The sequence below is a fragment of the Sarcophilus harrisii genome, chromosome 4 (assembly GCF_902635505.1).
Source record: "Sarcophilus harrisii chromosome 4, mSarHar1.11, whole genome shotgun sequence".
Lineage (NCBI taxonomy): Eukaryota > Metazoa > Chordata > Mammalia > Dasyuromorphia > Dasyuridae > Sarcophilus > Sarcophilus harrisii.
Genome location: NC_045429.1, coordinates 374,164,493 through 374,185,156, shown reverse-complemented (window position 1 = coordinate 374,185,156; position 20,664 = coordinate 374,164,493). Strand labels below are relative to the sequence as shown.

General features: G+C 30.3%; 1 protein-coding gene across 17 annotated transcripts in view; it reads right to left on the bottom strand.

Annotated features, from left to right (window-relative positions):
- The window catches only part of RYR2 (ryanodine receptor 2), a 712,857-nt gene that overhangs the window by 399,873 nt on the left and 292,320 nt on the right, over positions 1-20,664 (bottom strand). For all 17 annotated transcript variants that reach the window (XM_031968518.1, XM_031968517.1, XM_031968521.1 and 14 more), the window contains one exon: positions 10,757-10,913. In XM_031968518.1, coding sequence (XP_031824378.1) covers positions 10,757-10,913 — 157 coding nt within the window. The remainder of the gene's footprint in view (positions 1-10,756; positions 10,914-20,664) is intronic.

Below are 20,664 nucleotides of genomic sequence, written 5' to 3'. Positions count from 1 at the left end.
TTTTTTTTTTTTTTTTTTTTTTTTTTTTGCTGAGGCAATTGGAATTAAGTGACTTGCCCAAAGTCACACAGCTAGGAAGTGTTAGGAGTCTGAGGTCAAATTTGAACTCAGGTCTTCCTGACTTCACAGCTGGTGCCACTGCACTACCTAGTAGTCCTGATTGCTTTTCTTTTTAAACATAACAAATTTAATAAGAAACTTTCAAAGTTGCTTTGCTTCCATGTGATTTTTTCTGGCATTTATTCTCTATTTTATTTTATGCATTAAAAAAACTTCCAAATTGTTTCTTTTTTGGTCGTAATATCTCTAGTGCTTCTCCAAAGCATAACAAACTGAAAAGGCAAAAAAAGAAAATTTTGTAACAAATGTACAAAATAAAACAAAATAAATTCTCACACTAGCCATGTATAAAAAAGAATGTCTTATTCTATATCTTGAATATGGCTTATAAAATGAAATCAGTTACACGATTCATCATCAATCTTCTGGAGTCATGGCTGGTTATTGTGTTAATTATAATTCTTAAATTTTTCAAAGTTTTATTGGTTAGTTTTTATAGTGTCATCATTTTATTAACTGATCACCTGGTACTGTTCCCAGTTAACTGTTTTTCTTCTAATTTTAACAATGCTTGTTCTCTCTATGCAAAAACTGATTTCATAAAATCAAAATTTCCCATTTTGTCCCCTTGTTATATTCTCTATTTCTTGATTGGTCATGAATTTCTCCCTATCATTGTTCAAAATGCAATTTTTTCTTTATTTATTTAAAATTTGATCATTTTTATCTAATTCCTTGGTACAACGGTAATTAATTTCTGCCAGACTATTTTCTAATTTTTCTATTAATTGTCACATAATGAGTCCTTACTCCAGTAGCTACAGTGTATAGATTTATTAAAGACTATGCTACTATGTTCATTTTTGTCTTTATTCAGCCCCCTTAAATCTGTAGCTTCTACTTCCTCTACAATTCATGTATTTCTCTTTACCAAGATTTATCTCTCTATTTGTGCATTTGATCAATCCTCTTCAGAATACTGCAACCTCAATACTCCTTATCTCTCCCACCCTCACCCTACTTCAGCCCCACATTGAATCTTAAACTTTCCCTTATTTTTTATGTTCTTCCCTACTGCCTTCAAACAGGCCTGAGTCTCTTAATATCTCTTCCAAATTTCTTTTATGACAGAAATATGATGGTGAGAACCTAAACCAGAATGAGCAAAAACAGAGAAAGAAAACTATAGATCAATTTCCCTAATAAATATGAATTCACAAATTTTAAGTAAAATGCTATAAAAGAGCTTACAGCAACATGTCACAACAAACATACACTATGACCAAATGGGATTTATATCAGGAATACAGGGGACCTTCAAGATTAGGGAAATTATCAGTATAATTGACCACATAAGGAAAAAAAAAACAATAAAAATCATGGTTATATCAATTGAAGCAGAAAAAGCTTTTGACGAAATATAAAATTCATTTCTGATTTTTAAAATATGCTAGAAAGCATAGGAAAAATTTGAACTTTTCTTTAAACAATAAGGGGAATCTACCTAAAACTATCAGCAAGAATTATCTGTAATACAGGTAAGATAGAAGCCTTGTCAGCGAGTACAGGAGTCAAGCAAGGATATTCTCTATTACCAATATTATTCAGAATTGTACTAGAAGTTCTAGCTATAGCAATAAGATAAAAAAAAAAAGAAATTGAAGGAATAAAAATAGGCAATGAAAAAATAAGGTTATCACTCTTTGCAGATAATATGATGATATACTTAGAAAACTCTAAAAAATGAACTAAAAACTAGTTGAAACAACTGTAGCAAAAGGACAGGATATAAAAATCATCCATTTCTATATGCTACCACCAAAATTCAGCAATAAGAGATAGAAAAATTCCATTTGAAATAACTGTAGATGATATAAAATAATTGAGACAAACCCAGGGATTATATGAACACAATTGTAAAACTCTTTACACAAATAGGGGTCTAAACAATTGGAAAAATATTGTTCATGACTAAGCAGAACAAATATACGGAAAAAAAATTCTATATAAGTTTACTTTATTTTACTTATTTAGAATCATATCAACCGAACAAGTATTTTATAGATTTTTTTTCATTAAAAACTCATATGGGAACTTCTAGGAGTAGAGCTAAGATGGCAGAGAGGTGCAAAAGGAAATACAAAAAAATTAATGAAGAGACTAATGCCTTAAAAAGCAAAATTGGGAAAGGAGGTACAAAACCTCATTAAGGAAAATAATCCCTTAAAAATGGAATTGAGCAAATGGAAGCTAATGACTTTATGAGAAATCAAGATACAATGAAGCAAAACCAAAACAAATGAAAAAATTAGAAAAAAATGATATATCTCACTGGAAAAACAACTGACCTGGAAAATAGGTCTCAAGAGAGATAATTTAAAATTATTGATCTACTTGGAAGTCATGTTCAAAAAAAGAGCCTAGACACCATCTTTCAAGAAATTATCAATGAAAACGATCCTGATATTCTAGAATCACAGACAAATTTATTAAAATTAAGAGCCATGCCCCAATTGGATAAATGATCAGAAGATTTGATCTATGCCAAAAGGCTGAAATTTCATGCACATCCTTTGACCCAATAATACTATTACTAAGCAAGAATATCAAAAGAAATTTGGGGAAAAAAAAACAGAAAAGAAAAAAAAGGAAGATTATATATATGTACAAAAAATAATCATAGTAGCTCTCTTCTCAGGAAAAAAAAATTTAGAAATTGAGGGAATGTCCATCAATTGGAAATGGTTCAATAAATTGTGGTTTATGTTTGTGAGAGAATATTATTGTTCTCTGGGAAATGATGTTCTCAAAAAAAAAAAAACCCACCTTAGAACTGTTTCTGACTTATAGTTCTTCCATGAACAAAGTGAAATATACTGTATACAAAGTAATAGCAATGCTCTAGGATGACCAGCTGTCAATTACTTTGTTATTCTCAACAGTATAATCATGTACAACTACTGTGAAGAACTTATAATGAAAAATTCTATCCATACCCAGAAAAGGAATAGATTGTATCTGAATACTATTTGAAGCATTTTCTGTTTCTCTCTTTCTTTTTAACTTGATTTGTCTTGAGGGTTTTTAAAAGTGTTATTAGTGGGGAGATCTACACTTTCTTTCACAACTTGACTTTTATGGAAACATTTTGTATAACTTCACATGTAGTTTCATAATAGTGGGTGAGGATAAGGGAGAGAACCTAGAACTCAAAAATCTTAAAAACAACTGTTTAAAAATTTGTTTTGAATATAACTTGGGAAAATATTGAAAAAATAATTTAAAACCTCATTTCTAGAATATATAAAGAACTGAATCAAATTTATTAGAATACAAGCCATTCCCCAATTGATAAATGATCAAAGGATATGAACAGAAAATTTTCAGATGAAGAAATTAAAGGCATCTGTAGACATATAAAAAAATGCTCTCAATCACTATTGAGTGATTGAGAAATACATTTTCTAGAGACTGTGAAATGCAAGACATAAGAAATGCAAATTAAAACAACTCTGGGGTACTATCTCACACCCATCAGATTGGCTAAGATGACAGGAAAAGATAATGATAAATATTGGAGAAGATGTGGGAAAACTGGGACACTAACGCATTGTTGGTGCAATTGTGAAATTATTCAACCTATTCTAGAATCTGGAACTATGCCCAAACGGCTATAAAAGTGTTGATACCCTTTGATGTAGCAGTGCCATTACAGAGTCTATATATCCCTACAAAATTATAAAAGAGGGGAAAGGGCCCACATGCAAAAAGTGTTTATAGCAACTCTTTTTGTAGTAGCAAAGAACTGGGAAATGAGTAGATATCCCTTAATTGGGGAATGGCTGCATAAATTATGGTAGATGAAAGTAGTAGAATATTATTATTTTGTAAAAAAAATAAATAAAAATGGACAAGCTGAAAAAAAGGCCAGGAAAGATTTACATGTACTGATGCTGAGTGAAATAAGCAGACCCAGGATAACATTGTATATAATAACAGCAAGATTGTGAAATAATCAACTATGACAACTATGACAGACTCAGTTCTTCTCAGTGATTCAGTAATACAAGACAATCCCAATAACTTTGGTTAGAAAAAGCCATCAGCATCCAGAGAGAGAACCATGAAAACATAAATCCTGTGCTCACTTTTGTTCTGTTTTTTTTTCTCATGATTTTTCCCTTTTGTTCTGATTTTTCTCTCCCAACATTTCACATGGAATTATATAAAAAATGAATGTGCTTTTTCAGGTAACTGGGGAAAAATAAAAAGGGAAAAAGAAAAGAAAAAAATTCACATGGAAGAACAAGAAGTCAAGAATATCAAAAGTATCAATGAAAAATATATGTAAGAAGGAGGCCCAGAAGTTCCAGATTTCAAACTAGTATTACAAAATAGTAATAACAAAAGAATAAGTTAATGTCTAAGGAACAGACAAATAGATTGGTGGAATAAATTGGGAATGCAACCTCTAGTAGAAAATGATCATGATAATCTAGTGCTTAATAAACCTAAAGAGTTAATTAAGCTTTTCTGGTTAAAAACTCATTACATGACAAAATTGCTAGAACAAGTGGAAGGGTATTTAGAAGAAGCTAAACATAAAACAAAGTCTCATAGGGTAATATGATTATTCTGGAGAAATGTACTTATGGATAAGAGAACAGTTTAAAACTACACAACATATAAAGAGAATCACAGGAAATAAAATAGATAATTTTGAGCATATGAATTAAAAAGCTTTTTTTTTTTTTTACAAACAAAACTAATGCATCCAAAATTAAAAGGCAAACAGAAAACTGGGAGAAAATGTTTATGTGTCTCTGATAAAGATCTAACTTCCCAAATACATAGGGCAAGTGAGTCAGAGTTATAAAAATAAGAGAAATTCTCTGAGTGATAAATGGTAAAAGGATATCAACAGGAATTTTCCAAAAGAAGAAATCAAAACTATCAATGTCATGTGAAAAAAAATGTTTCAAATCACTGTTCTTTAGAGAATTGAAAATTAAAACATCTTTGAGATATACCTGACCCTGTCAGAATGCCTAACAGAAAAAAAAAGAATTTTGAAGGGTAAGTAGAAAAATTGACATACTAATGCACTGTAGGTGGAATTCTTAACTAGTCCATATGTTGTGGGGAACAATGTAAAACTATGCCAAAAGAACTACAAATCTGTACATTATTCTTTGATACAGAAAATACCACTACTAAAGAGACCAAAGACAAATGAAAGGAACTATAATACTAATACTAATAGCAGCTCTTTTTGCGGTGGAAAAGAATTAGAAATTGAGGAAATGACTATAAATTGGGAATTGACTGAAGAGGTTGTAGTATATAATTGTGATGAAATACTTTTGTATTAGAAAAAATGAAAAGCAGAATGATTTCAGAAAAACCTGGGAAGACTTACATGAAATCATGCAAATTGAAGGAAGCAAACCAAGAGAATATTGTATATAGTAACAACAATATTGTGAAGATGATCAACTATAAAAGGCTTTCTATATGTCTCTAATCAAAACAATGATCTAAGACAATTCCAAAGGACCCATGAATGAAAATGTTATCCACCTCCAGAGAGAAAGAACTGATGAACTCTGAATGAAGATTAAATCTTTTTTTTGAATTTTATTTTTCTTATTATTTTTGTTCTGTTTTCATTATAATGTCGTAAAATATATTTTAAATGATTTCATATTTACAATCAATAAAAACTGCTTATTTTCTCAAAGACTGGGGTAGGAGAGAGGGAATTTTTGAGTCAAAAGTAAAAAAAAAAATGATTGTTAAAATATTTTATGTGTAATTAGGAAATATTCAAATAAAAATGTTTTTTAATGGATGTTACTCAGTTCTCTGTTCTAGAGTTTTTCTACTATTTACTAACAACTTTCTCTAACTCTCTCTATATATCCAGTCACAGTGTCTCCTCCGAACTTTAGACCAACATTACTAATTGCCTATTGGATATTTAACTTGTATAGTCCACATATACCTCAAAAATCAAATAATCAAAAGCTAAACTCATTATCTCACTTTGCCCTCCAAATCTACATCTCTTCCAACTTATTTCTGTCAAAGATATTCTTTCTTAGTAAGTCTTAATTATTATCTAAATATGGAGCTTCTCTATTTGTAAAACCAAAGTCATACAATCTAGCAAATAGCACCTTAAACATTAAATCTTTTCCAAAGGACAATATAAAATTCTAGTAAGCAAGCTATCTTAGAATAAAAGGAATTAATGGATCCTAATAGATCCCTAGAACATTAACTATGATAGAGGGACTATAATAGTACTATTGTATTGAGTTGTTTTTGTTTTTTTTTAAACTTGGTCATCAGTAGACTGAGATACTTATAAAATTTTCCTCATAGATACCATTCTTTGGACAATAACATCCCATATCTGCATTTATTATTATTATTGTCAACTAATCTCAGGAAATTCCCATTTGAGATCTCTGTGGTAATCTAGTTTCTTATTTATTTGTCTTTTGAGTATTGAGTAGCTTATAAAAACAAAATATGAACTGAATTTTTTAGGTAATTTTTACTGATTTTGAATTTATATTATTTGCTAGTGCTGTATGCATATACATTGTATGTGTACATAGGTGTGCATGCATGTTGAGGTTAGGGTGATATGATTTTCTGACAGTCTTTATTAAGTCAAGGGCTGATTTCTCCTGAGAGAATCTGAGAAAGCATATCTATCAACTAGGAAGAACTTTTGAGATAAATTATATAAGATGCATTCCTCTTAAGAAAAGATGATTAGAGTTACTAAATTTAAAAAAAAAAATGCCAAGCTGACACATGAGCTAAGATTCTTAATCAGATAAAGATCTCAAAATAGAATGAGAACAATGGATAAAGAAAAAAAAGCAAGGTTCCATGCTAAGATTAATGTTAGGACTAAAATCCTCAAAACTTTGTTTTTAAAAAGGATATTTATTGTTTCCTATCTTGTTTTTTCTCTAATTTTTTTTCTTTTTTTATCTGATTTTTCTTGTGCAGCATGATAAAAGTGGAAATATGTTTAGAAGAATTACACATGTTTAACCTACATTAGATTACTTGCTATCTAAGAGAAGGGGGAGGTAAGGAAAGAGGAAGAAAAATATAGAATACAAAGTTATGCAAAGGTAAATGTTGAAGACTATCTTTGCATGTGTTTTGAAAAATAAAAAGATATTATTAAAAAAAGGAAAAAAAGAAAAAGATAATGAGATAATAAGTATACATTATGAAAAACAAAGTTGTTTTCTTAAGTTATATTTTGAATTTTACATTGTAATTCAAATTCTGTCCTAATTATCTATGTCCCCTTCTAAACTTTCATTTTTTTAAACCTGATTCATGGATCCTCTCTATTTTCTTCTTTTTTAGTAAGATATACATTTTTAGATATGTACTATATATATTTGTTTTATTTGATTATAATTATTTGTTACAAAAGATGTCTTTTATTTTGATAGGGAGTATTCTGTCCCTCCTCATTTTCCCTCACCACAGTACAGGGATTATGAACCTGGGAAATGGTGATGCTTTCACAGAAAAGCAGAGATAATGGGAAAGTTCCAAGGCTAAAGTGAAGTTCGTTTTTTGAATACTGAGTGTGAGATGTTCCAGAACAGAAAACTAAAATGTCCAATGGGCAACTAGTGATTGAGGTATGAATTTCAGGGAAATGGTATTGTATAATGAGATCTGGGAGGCCTCTGCAGAAAGAGGATAATAAATGCATGGAATCTAATGAGGTAATCAAGAGGGACTATAAAGCTACAAGATAAAAAGGCCTGAAACGGAAATATGGGAGTCACCCACAATGAATTATGACTAACAAATCAGCAAAAGAGACCATGAAGAAGCAGCTAGTCAAGCAGGAAAAGAAACAGGATAGAGTAGAATTTAAAAAAAATACTAGAGAAAGGATCTAGGAGGAAAGTGTCATCAACAGGGTCGAAAATTAGAAAGGTCATGAAGGCTAAGGACTGAGCAAAAATCATCAGATTTGGCAATGAAGAAATCACTAACAACCTTGGAGAGTGTGTGTCTCAGTAAAGTTAGAAAATGACAAGCAATACTGTAAAAGAATGAGACCGTAACAACAGGAGAGGAATTGAAGAAACTGGGGATATGGTGACTTTTGTGACCAAGAAAGAGCTGAAGGAAGGAAAGGTGAGAATAATAGGACTATAATTTGAGGGAATAGTGAAGTTTTTGTTAAATGGAGGAAATATGGGCATGTTTGAAGTCAGTATAGAAAGAACCATTTGATATGGAAAGGCTGAAGATTTGAAAGAAAGGAAATTGCTGATGAAGTTTCTGAAGAATACAGGAACGGACAAGATAAGGTATGGGGTTGCTCCTGGCAAGAAAAAGGGCCCAAATAGAGATTCCATAAGAAGAAATATTAACCACATCTTTTATGAACTATTGCAAAAAATATATAATTAATAAATGGAAACTAAATAAATGATCAAAGATTAATTGAAGTGTAAATAAATTAATACTAAACAACGGGTCAAAGGATAATTTTGGGATGCAAAGAAGCCTAAAGAACAAAATTTATTTCATTATTTACTTTCATCAATATCTAAATTGGGCATGCAAATAAAAATGAACCCTAGAAAAAAACAAATTTTTAAAAATGCAATATAAATACTAACTAAACTAAAAGAACTGATGTAAAATTTTAAAATAAAGTATTAGCTAGCAACATATCACAAAGATTATACTGCATGACCATGTTGGTATTACCAAGAATATAGGGATAGTTCAAATTTAAGGAAACTATAAACATAACCGGTAGATCATAACAAATATCTTATAATTGTATTAATAGATGCAGAATAAGTTTTTGAGTAGTTATAACAACCACTACTATATAAAAATCAACATTATAAAGCAAAGGTATAAAACAGATCTTTCCTTAATATTTAGTATTATCCATCAAAACCAAGAGGCAGCATTATGCATAGTATGGATAAATTAAAGACCTCTCCAATAAGATCTGGGGCAAGGAAGATAAATATGTCCCTCATCATCATTATTACTTGATATTTGATTTGAAATCAATAATTTTAAGCTCAAAATACTAGCTATAACAATAAGACAAAGAAACTAAGGGAAAATAAGCACAGGAAAATAACCAAAATTATCCAATTTATGCATATCATAATTAAATTTACTTAGAGAACATCAGAGTTTTAACTAAAATTAACTGAAAAAATAACTTAGTATGCCTACATGATAAAAAAAAATCAATAAAAAGTAAACCCACATCTACTACTTGGTTTATTTCCTGGATTTCTTATTCCACAAACTCATCATTCTATAAGATGAAATCATCTCTGAAACTCACTTCTCCTTAAAAACATCCTACCCCAAGATTCCCACTCTCCCTCTGGTTGGAAAGATAAAGAAGGGATTTAGGAGGCAGGTAGAAGTGGACATCTAGAAGCTCCTCCTTGATTCTCTGTTTGAAGAGGTTACCCTTTTACTCTTAAAGGGAATTTAACTTCAGTATTACTCACCCAGATGATCTAGATTTCATGAAATTTAGAAACTCGTAATTCTGAAATGAGTTCAACTCTGTAAATCATACTTCCTCATCTCATTTCCCATCCTGGTTTCAGGACTTCACCATGCACCTGAGCCAACCATCACCATTTGCTTTTCTGCTTCTTTTTATATGAGGGCTTTCCTCATTAGATGGTGAATTCCTTGGGGTAGGGATTATCACATTCAGCACTTTCTTTTAATCCCTAAAGTTCAGTACAGTGGCTAGCACAAAGTAGGCATTTAATAAATATTTATTGACTCTATTTAGCATAAATAATTAGCCTTTCTGTATTTAACAAATAAAATCTGTGAGAAATATATGGAAAAAAATAACTATAGAATGTATGAAACAGTAGGGAATTTACCTGCCAGAACAGCTATATAAATATAACTACAAAATACCCTTTACTCAAATAGAGATAAAAATTATTGAAGAAATATTAACTGCTCATAGGCAAAGCATAAAAAAATTACAAAAAAAAACTACCTAAATAATTTGCTTGTTCAATATCACATTAAATAAACAATCAAAGGATAACTTTATCAAGCCAGAAAAAAATAATAATAAAGTTTTTCTGGAGGAACAAAAGGCCAAAAATCTCAAGAAAAATTATTTTTATAGTGAGAATTAATAAGACTTAATTGTAATACATTTAACACTATACTATAAAGCTTTAATCATCAAAATGATTTGATATTAAGAAACAGAAAAGTCAACCAACAGAACAGACTAGCTACAAAAAATATAAAAACAAACAAGCACAGTAGCCTAATGTTTGAGGCAACTATGTAGCTCAATAGATAAGAATGCTGGGCCTGAAGTCAGAAAGAAAGAGTTCAAATCTGTCCTGACACTTACTAGCTGTGTGACTCTGAACAAGGCCTCTTTTTGTCTTAATTCCCTGAAGAAGGAAATGGTAAACCACTCTAGTATCTTGGCCAAGAAAACCCCATAATGGATTCACAAAGAGTGAGACCTCACTAAATAGCTAACAACAAGATGCCTATTTAGCTTTAACACACATTCCCTGACTCCCAAGAATTCAAAAAATGTGAAAAAACTAAAGGAGTTAAGAGAAACAGAATGATTAGTACAGTAAAAAAAAAATTTCCCCACCTTAGAAGACCGGAAACTAAATGCTGTTGATTTGACATCAGCTTTCTCTTTATCCATCAGTAGAAGGCTTTTGTCATCCATAAGGCTTAAATATTTGCCAGTTGTTACATGCCGTAATCTGAAGGGCTGACCCCATCTGATGTGGCTCCCACTCCATCTAATTAGAAAAGTTAAGATCAATTTCTAAAACTGAGTAAGTTATTGTGCATTACTTTAACCTCTAACAGTCAAACATAAAAAAAAAATATGAATTTTTATAGTGAAATTTTTTTGAGATTTTTGAGATAGCTTCTTTTTATTAACTGCATTTTCATACATACACAAGTCAATACAAAAAAAATACTACAATCAATACTTGATCATTAATTGAATCATATACACTGAGAATATGTATATGATGTTGGATTATACTTCATTTTTCCCAGAAGTTTTTCTAAAAGAGTGAGTTCTTATGCTGAAGACTGGAGTCTTTGGGTTCATCAAATCTTAAGTTTATAGTCATTTACTATTGTAAATTTAATTCTATATGATTAGACCATTCAATTTCTGATTAATTTACTCTATTTTCTACTGTCCGTTATTGAATGCAATTTTTATTACATTATGATATGAAAAGGAAGAATTCAATATTTTGGCCTTTCTATATTTGATTTTGAAGTTTTCAGTGGCCTAATACATGGTCAGTTTTTGTCCAGGTAATTTTTGTTACGGCTGGAAAAAGTGTATTTTTTTTTTATCCTCATTCATATTTTCTCCAAAGCTCTAACAAAACTAAGTTGTCCAAGAATCTATTCACCTCAGTTTTTTTCTTGTTAATATTTTGGTTGGACCCATCAAGTTATGAGAAGAGACAGTTAAGATTCCTCACTAATATAGTTTTGTTGTCTATTTCTTTCTGTAACTCACTTAACTTCTTTAAGAATTTGGGTGCTAATTTGAAACTATACCCGAAGGGCTATCTATAAAACTGTGTATACTCTATGATCCAGTAGTATCATTACTAGATCTATATCCCAAAGAGATCATAAGAGAGAAAAGGACACACATGTGCAAAAATGTTTGTAGCAATTCTTTTTCTGGTGGCAAGGAGCTGGAAATTTAGTAGATGCCCATCAACCAGGAATTGGCTAAATTAGTTATGTTATATAAATATAATGTAATTTTATTCTATAAGATATGATGATCAGAATAATTTTAGAAAAGTCTGGAAAGATATATATGAACCTGATGTTGAGTGATGTGAACAGAAATTAATTTCTAAAAGAGTAAATAATTATGTATTACTTTAATCTCTAATAGTCAAGCGTACAAAAATATAAACTGAACTGTGAAATATTTTTTTAAATAGCCAGGTATCTTTTGAGATGGATTTTTTTATATTAACTCTATTTTTATGGACACATGTTCCATGCCATCTGATGCTTTAAAATTGTAGTTGCTAAGTCCTGTGTATCCTGATTGTGACTCCCTAATATTTGTCTCTTTGTAGCTATCTGTAATATTTTTTCCTTAGCCTAAGAATTCTGAAATTTGGCTATGATGTTCATTTTGTGATATCTCCCCAGAAATGTTTGATGGATTCTTTTGATGTATGTCTAGCTTACCCTCTGGTTCTAGGCCAGTTTTCTTTAATAATTTCTTGAAATATGTCTCCAGATACACCTTTGATTATGGCTTTCAGGTAGTCCAGTGATTCTTAAATTATCTCTCCTAGATCTATTGTCTAGATTAATTATTTTTCCAATAAGATATTTTATGTTTTCTTCTTTTTTTCATTCTTTTGCTTTTATTTGACTTTATTGTTTATTTATTATTTTTATTTAGATTATTCACTTTTAAGGAATTGTTTTTTAAAATTAACTTTTGCACCTCCTTTTCAATTTGGCCAATTCTGTTTTTTTAAGGAGCTGTTTTCTTTTTCTAAACTGTCGACCATTTTTTCATCATTCTCTTGCTAATATTGTAATTTATTTTCCTAATTTTTCTTTTGCCTCTCTTATTTGATTTTAAACTCCCCCTTTGAGCTCTTCTATGAATTCTTTATGGGCTTGAATCTAATTCTCATTTTTTTTTCCTTTGGGGCTTTGTCCATAAGTGTTTTAGATATTAATATTTCTACATATTACTAACAAAACACAGCAGAAAAATGCAGCAAAGATATATTCCATAGGGACAGCTAGGTGGCATAGTGAATAGAGCACTAACCCTGGAGTCAGGAGGACCTGAGTACAAATCTGACCTCAGACATTTAACACTTCTTAGCTGTGTGACCCTGAGCAAGTTACTTAACCCCAACTGCCTCAGCAAAAATAAATAAAGATATATGCTATATAAAATGACTACAGATTGTTGCTATGTGGTGCAATGGATAATGTACTGGGCCTAAAGATAAGAAGACCTAAGTTCTAATACTGTCACACACATACCTACCAGCTGTGTTACCCTGGACAAGTCATTTTGCCTTTGTTTGCTTCAGTTTTCTCCTATGTAAAATAGGGATAATAATAGCATCTATCTCCCAGGATTGTTGTGAGGACCAATGGAAATAAGTGTAAAGTGCTCAGGAGAGTGTCTGATACATGATATGTATATTACAAATGTTAAATATAATAATAATCATTGTTATCATTATTATTATCATCCTAACAACTTGGGAGTTTGCTTACCAATACCTATACACAGAAAAATACATGAATACAAATACAAAAAAGCCCTCTTCATGGACACAAACACATCCAAAAAAAATTGTAGAAATTTTAATTGCATGAGTAGGCTGTGTCAACTGTTATGAGCCAGAACTTGAAACAAAGTGATAACTCAAGGGAGATATTAGAATCCTAGTGTTAACTCAATGGAATTAATTGATACAATGCTTATTGGTTCACACCTTAGAGCGAATCCTTACAAAGTGATGTCAATTGCCCTAGTGGGGTAAGATGGCAGCCAGAGGGCTCTGTCAGCTTCAGCTTCTCTTCTTCTAAATATCTCCAGCCAGTACCAAGGTGAAAGTTAGAATGAATCTGTCTTGTCTCTGAGAGAGGGCTTGTGGGCTTTTGTATCTCACAGAGTGCTCTCCTCTCTGTCAATCTTCTGAACTAACTAACTGACTGAAGCTTCTGTCAGCTTCTTATATATAATCTCTTAAAGGTTGACTCCTCCTCTGAGGAGGAGGGATTAAGGGAGGTATGAATTCACAAAGTTACAAAGTTAACTTTGTGAATTTCCCATACTTGTGAAGTCCAATGAGTACTTAAATACATTAGTGAGTTAGAGAATTTGCTAAATTGCTAAATTAGACAACTGACATCACTTTGTAAAAATTCGCTCTAAGGTATGAACCAATAAGCATTGTATCTATTCCATTGAGTTAACACTAGTATTCAAACATCTCCCTTGAGTTATTAACTTGTTTCAAGTCCTGGCTCATAACAGTCAACATAATAAAAAAATAGCAAAACTACCCAAATCAATTTACCTATTAATTGTCATACTAATAAAATTATCAAAAGATTAAAATGTTGAGCTTTAAAAGAATGTTCATTTGGAGAAACAAAAGATCAAAAGTTTCAAGAGAATTAATGATGAAAAGTAAAAAAGGGCCCTAATAATACTACATTTCAAACTTTTATATATAGAAAAGCCTTCATATCTATATTGGGAATCATATTTCTTGTCTTCTTAATGGGTGGGAAAGGAGGGTGAGGGAGGGAGGGAATTTGTAATGATAATATTTTTTTTAAATGAAGGAGGCAAGAGAACATACTAAGTTTAAATATAAAGAAGTAAACTCAAAGGCCTTAACTACCTGAAATAAGAATTCATTATTTCACAAAAACTGCTGGGAAAACAGTCTACTAAAAACTAGGTATACATTAATTTCATACATTAGATATCTAAATAATTTCCAAATGGATGTATGAATTGGACAAAAACTATTACATAATAAACATATCAAAGGAACAAGGAAAAACTTAACTTTTAGACTTATGGATGATGGAAGAGTTTATGACCAAACAAGATACAGAGAATTACAGAAGATTTCTGATTACATAAAAGGAGTTTTTTCACCCACCAAATCAAGGCAACTAAAATCCCTAAAAATTCCCTTTATCAGACCGTATCAAATCTTTTTTTAATATATTTTATATAATACTTTTATTTGATTTTTTATATTTTTTTATTTGATTCTATTTATTTTATATAACATTTTCCTTCATTTCAACAAAGAAACTTTAAAAATTGACTATATGTGATGCCTCCACTTTCTTTTTGATTTCTAACTTCACAACTAGCTACAAAGTGAATTATGACAATGTCTTAACTGAAATTTTTTTCTCCAAAGTTATCAGTATGATAGGAAGTAGGGCCATAAAACCCTGAAAACATAATTCTGAATGTAGAAGAAGCTATGAAGCCTACTTCTGAATGATCAAGATGATGTATTATGGAAGTGCCTTAGAGAATATGGATATAGATTCTGAATTGACTTGAGTGTGCTAATCATTTTTGTGGATACTAGTTTCATCAATAGGCAACAATTAAGAAACCAAACTTTAGGCTTGGGTAATTTGTGCAAAATTATTTTGGCATACTTTGGAACCAAAAAGTCTTTATTTGGTCTAGTCTCTTTCTCTTGGTTTGAAAATCTCTTCAAAGGACTTCTTGATAGACAGTATGCAGTAAGAGACAATGGTTTAAGGGGAAAAATCTTCAACCATCTCTCCATCTGAGATTAATATGTCATTCCATTAATATGGACTCCTTTCTTTGTCAGTGTTTGCACTTTTGTTTTAGGTGAATACTTCAAAGTCCAGAAATTGAGTCTATGAAGACTTTCATAGTCACCTAACATTAATATGCCAAGGTATGACCTTCAAACCCAACCAGCAATAGCTGAGACTTATACTCATCCAAGAATGATGTCACATTTGAATGTGGGACAAATGCCATGTAGAAACTGTGCTAAGCCAACTCTCCTCAGAGACAAAGGTGCTTTAATGGGAGAATATGCTCTCAGAGTATTGGAGGAAAATGTTAGTATTTCTGTTCTTGCTATATGTTTGAAGTGCTATATTTTGAAGCTAATTGATATTAAATAGTTAAATTAAACTGCAGTGCTAGTCATTGGTGGCTATTAATATGGCCTGAAACAATGACAAGTATCTCTACAATAATAAAGAAGCACTGTTTGGGGACACTGAATCCAGGGCATATATGTAATCTCAATAATTTCTATTTTTAATTAACAAAAATCTATTTTCTCAACTTTCAATTTTTCCCTAACAAGATAATGAAAACGTTTGAAACTGATATTCATTACAAAGTAAAACAAATTCCTAAACTGGACAAATCAAAAAATACATTCTCAATCTGCCTGCTGACTCCATCATTTCTGTCAGAAGGTGGGTAGTATGATTCACCATGGGTCCTCTGGAAACATGGTTGATCTTCGCACTTGTCAAGAACTTTAAGGTCAACAACTTTAATGTTTACTTTTGTACAGTTGCTGCTACTGTATTCCCTTCATATGAAACTCTATTAGTACATCTAAGTCTTCCCCATGTTCTTCTGCAAAAAAAATCCCTTTAATCATTTATAACAAGTCAATAATATTCCACTAATCAATATATCATAATGCGTTCACCTATTGTCCAGTGGAGCGAAACTTCATTGCTTTCCAGCTATTTGCTACCAAAAACACCTCTTAGAAATATTTTTGTAAATATGGGTTGTTATCTTTTTTTTCATTAAACTCTTTGAAATATGAGCCTATAGTAGAATGTTGGGATCAAAAGGTTTCCAAAATGATTAGCAGAATGCCAGGACCAATTCACAATTACTGTATTAGAATACTTAGAAATGCTAATAATTTATGTGGGCTTATTAGTTGTTTCAATTAATTTTTGGTTTACTCTGTGCTTCTCTAAGTAAATCATCATATATAATAACAGATAATTTTGTTCCTCCTTTGCCTATGCTTACTCCCTCAAATTTTTATTATCTTAATGCTACATTTTAAATGTTATGTCAAATAGGAATGGTGACAATAAGAACTTTGCTTTATCCTTCATTTTATGCAAAGGCCTCTAGTTTTCTTCACTGTATAATGTTGATTCGATTTTAGACAGACATTACTTGTCATACAAAAAATAATCAGTTTGTTCCTTTTGTTTGTGTTTTTATCTTGTTAAAAGCTTTGTCTGTATCTACTGATACAGTTATATGATTTTGGGTTGTTAGCAGTATGTTCTATTATTTTGATAATTCTCCTAATTTTAAACCAACTACATTCTTTTTACAAAATCATACATGGCTATAGTGTATAATATTTATGATTTGTTGCTGTACTCTCCTTGCTAATATTTTATTTGAAATATTTATTCAGTTTTCACTCAAGATGCTAATCTGCAATTTTCTCTTTGTTTTGACTATCCTTTTAAGTATAAAGACAAGATCTATGATAGGAAAAATTTGGTAAGCTTCTCTGTTTTGCTATTTTTCCCCAAAATCTTGTTTAACACTAAGAATAATTGTTTCCTGACTATTTCATATAATTGCTTGCATATTCATTTGGTCCCAGGGATTTTAATTTGAGGGCTAATTTATGACTTACCAAATTTGATTTTTTGATATTTTTTTAGATTAACTATTTTTGGTTCTATTAACCTGCATACTTTATACTTTTTATAAATATCAGTTTCCTTTAACTAACTAGTTTAATATGCAAATAATTAGGCAAAGTAGTTTCTAGAAATCTCCTTTATTGTGATGTAAAATTTCCTTCTTCATTTATGAAACTGGTAATTTGTTTTTATTTTTTCTCTTTTTTCAGATCAAATTAGCTACTGATTTAGCTACTTTATTGTTTTAAAAATACAATCTCTATTTATACTAATCTTTAATTTGTTTTTAATTTTGTTTATTTATTGATTTTTTGTACTTGGTTGGGTTTTTTTGATTTATTTGTTTTCTAGGTTTTTAACTGCATAACCAAATCAATGGCCTATTACTTTTTTCTCTCTTTTATGGGTTAGAGCTTTTGGTGACATGAAATTTTTCCCACAGTTACGTCCCCCAAATTTTGGATGCCATTATCATTGCTGTCATTATTTTTAATACCATATTATATTTTATATGATTTTTCTCTAAACCAACAATTTTTGTGATTATTTTATCTAGGCTCCAATTATTTTGAATAATTTCTTTAGTTTTCTTTTATTAAATATATTTCATTGAGGTTCATAAAAATGTTATTTTCATTCCCAAATTTCACATCATCGTTATAGCTATTTACGGCTGGCCATCAATAATTTAATAGGAAGTTTTGGAGATTTGCGGCATTTAAGGAAATTGCAGGTGACACACATACATACACATATATATATGTATATATATACTATATGCATATATATGACCAAAAAATTAGTGATATAAATACATATTCATTGTAAGCCATTTTATCATTTACTATCAAAAGTACTGTCATACATATATTATAAACAGTTAAATTTTCTTAAAACTTTCAGGATGCTGAAGAACTATCAGCTATGTAATCTCTTCTTTCAGTCTCTACCATGTAGGTTCAGTGACCTGATATTCTTTGATAGTGACCTTAGTATCTCGTGCTTTTTACAGAAATTTATGAAATAGTTGCTGCAGCTGTACCAGAAATTGCAAATTTTGCAGTGTCCAAGATATTACTCTATCTTGCAGAGAAGTTGCAAATTTTTATGAGTAGCATTTATTATTTTATTATTTTATGTGTCAAATAATATGATCAGATTTATTAAAAATAAAAGTTTGCAGTGGAGCCTAGAGTTATTCCTATTTTTCACATTTGAAGTAGTTAGTCTTGTGCCCCTGACTTTGAAAATTTCGAGGTATGACTGTATACTCCTTTCTATTCATATTCAGTAATCTTCAGAGCTCCATCATATCTAAATTTCTAAAATTCTATTCAGGTCCTTAATTTCTGTCTTCTATATTTTTGTTAGATTTGTGTAGGTCTGAAAGAAGATTCCCCATGATCACTTTACTGCCCATTTTCCCTACTACTCATTTAATTTTTCCTTCAATTATTTAAATGCAATGTCATTTGGTGTGTATATATACATATATAGATAGATATAGATATATAGATTTATATAGATATATTTCAATATTAATATTATGAACTCATGGTCAATGAAATCTTTCTGAATTACTCATCACTTTTATTGTATTATTCACCATTTTTAAAGCAAATCTATTTTTCTTTTGCCTTGTCTGAGATTATGATTTCCTTTCTCCATCTTTTTTTACTTCAGCTGAAGCTTACTAAATATTGCTCCAGTCCCAATGAGAATGTTTATATTGCAAGTCTATTATTTATAAATAATATATTGCTGGAATGTGCTTTCCAATTCTTTCTACTACTCTTTTTTATAGATGAGTTTATTCCATTCATATTCACATTCACTCATAATAATTATATATTCCCCTCTGATTCTCTTATGCTTTCTCTCTTTTTTTTCATATTCTTTCTTTACAAAGAAACAGTGAAGAACATGTACCATTGCTTGCTACTTGATGCAACTGCTACTGTTTCATTCAGCTTGCACTGAGCTCAAACAGAGATTCATTCTTACCCTAGCTTTCTTTCTTTTTATACCCCTTTTTGTTATTGATCAATGTTAAATTTGTTTTATGACTACTTCTATGAATCTACTCTGTCTTATTCTTTTCTGTCTTGTGATTTAGGAAGATGTATTTCTGCACCTGATTGTATATATATTCTATCCTCCTTTAATCAGTTCATTTTCAATTACTGCTCATAACCTCTCACATTTTCTTCTTTGTTTATATAACCTATTTTAACTCAATGATTATGTAAGAAAATTGCCCCTACCCTCACTGTCCTTTTTCTCTTGGTATATTTCTTTTCCCTTCTTTTTTTCTTTCTTCTTTTAAGATCATCAAAACATACCTAAATATTTCCCGACTTTGAGATATTTAGTCTCTTTATGATTCCTGAAAACATTAGGGTTCTGAACACATAACTATCATTTTCTTGCCTCTTTGAAATGTTCATGCATGCTTAGTCTCTTATAATTGCTTGTTCATACTTTTTTATGTTTCTCTTAATTTCCAAATGTGCATTTTAAATTTCCTAATTAACTTCATTCTTTTTTATCAATAAAGTTCTCCATTTTGCAAAAGTTTATTTTTTCTCCCAGTTTTAATGGGTTATTCTTAAGAGGCTATGCTTTTTGCCTTTTTATAGTAACATATTTAATTATCCTTTATTTTTCCTGAGGTTTTTATTCTAATCTAATTTCATTGAAAGGCAGCTATAAACTCTTTTGTATAGTCCTGCCTTCTAGATAACTGAAACAAGAAATATTGTCATATGAACAGCAGAACATGAGAGGATTAAAAATATAAAGCAATAAATTTCGATTTCAAGAAAGCCTATATAATAAAAAATAAATACTACATATAATGTCTAGAAATGTCCATCTTTTCCTTGCTTCTTCTTGGTTTTCTTTTGTGCTCTGCTGTGTACTTTTTACTTTATTTTTTCCCTTCTTCCCTCTCCAAGAAAGTTATAATTAAATGTAGAAATATAGATAGATATAGATTTAGTTATATCTATATGTACATACATATGTTTATATATACATACATATGTGTGTATTTATATTTCTAATTTTCAAGGAGTCTGCTTTGTCAATAAGATTTTGTAATTCTTGTTCTAAAATGTTAAATTTCTTGCAAATTATTCCTCAATATCAGCTACTCTATTCTAAACCTTTCATTTAGCACCCTTACTTTATGAAATCATTTTAAATCTCATTCCATTCCCTCAAGGAATTCTAGTTGAACTTATACAAAACTTTGTTTTTCTTGCAGGCTTTCCTTACAGACAT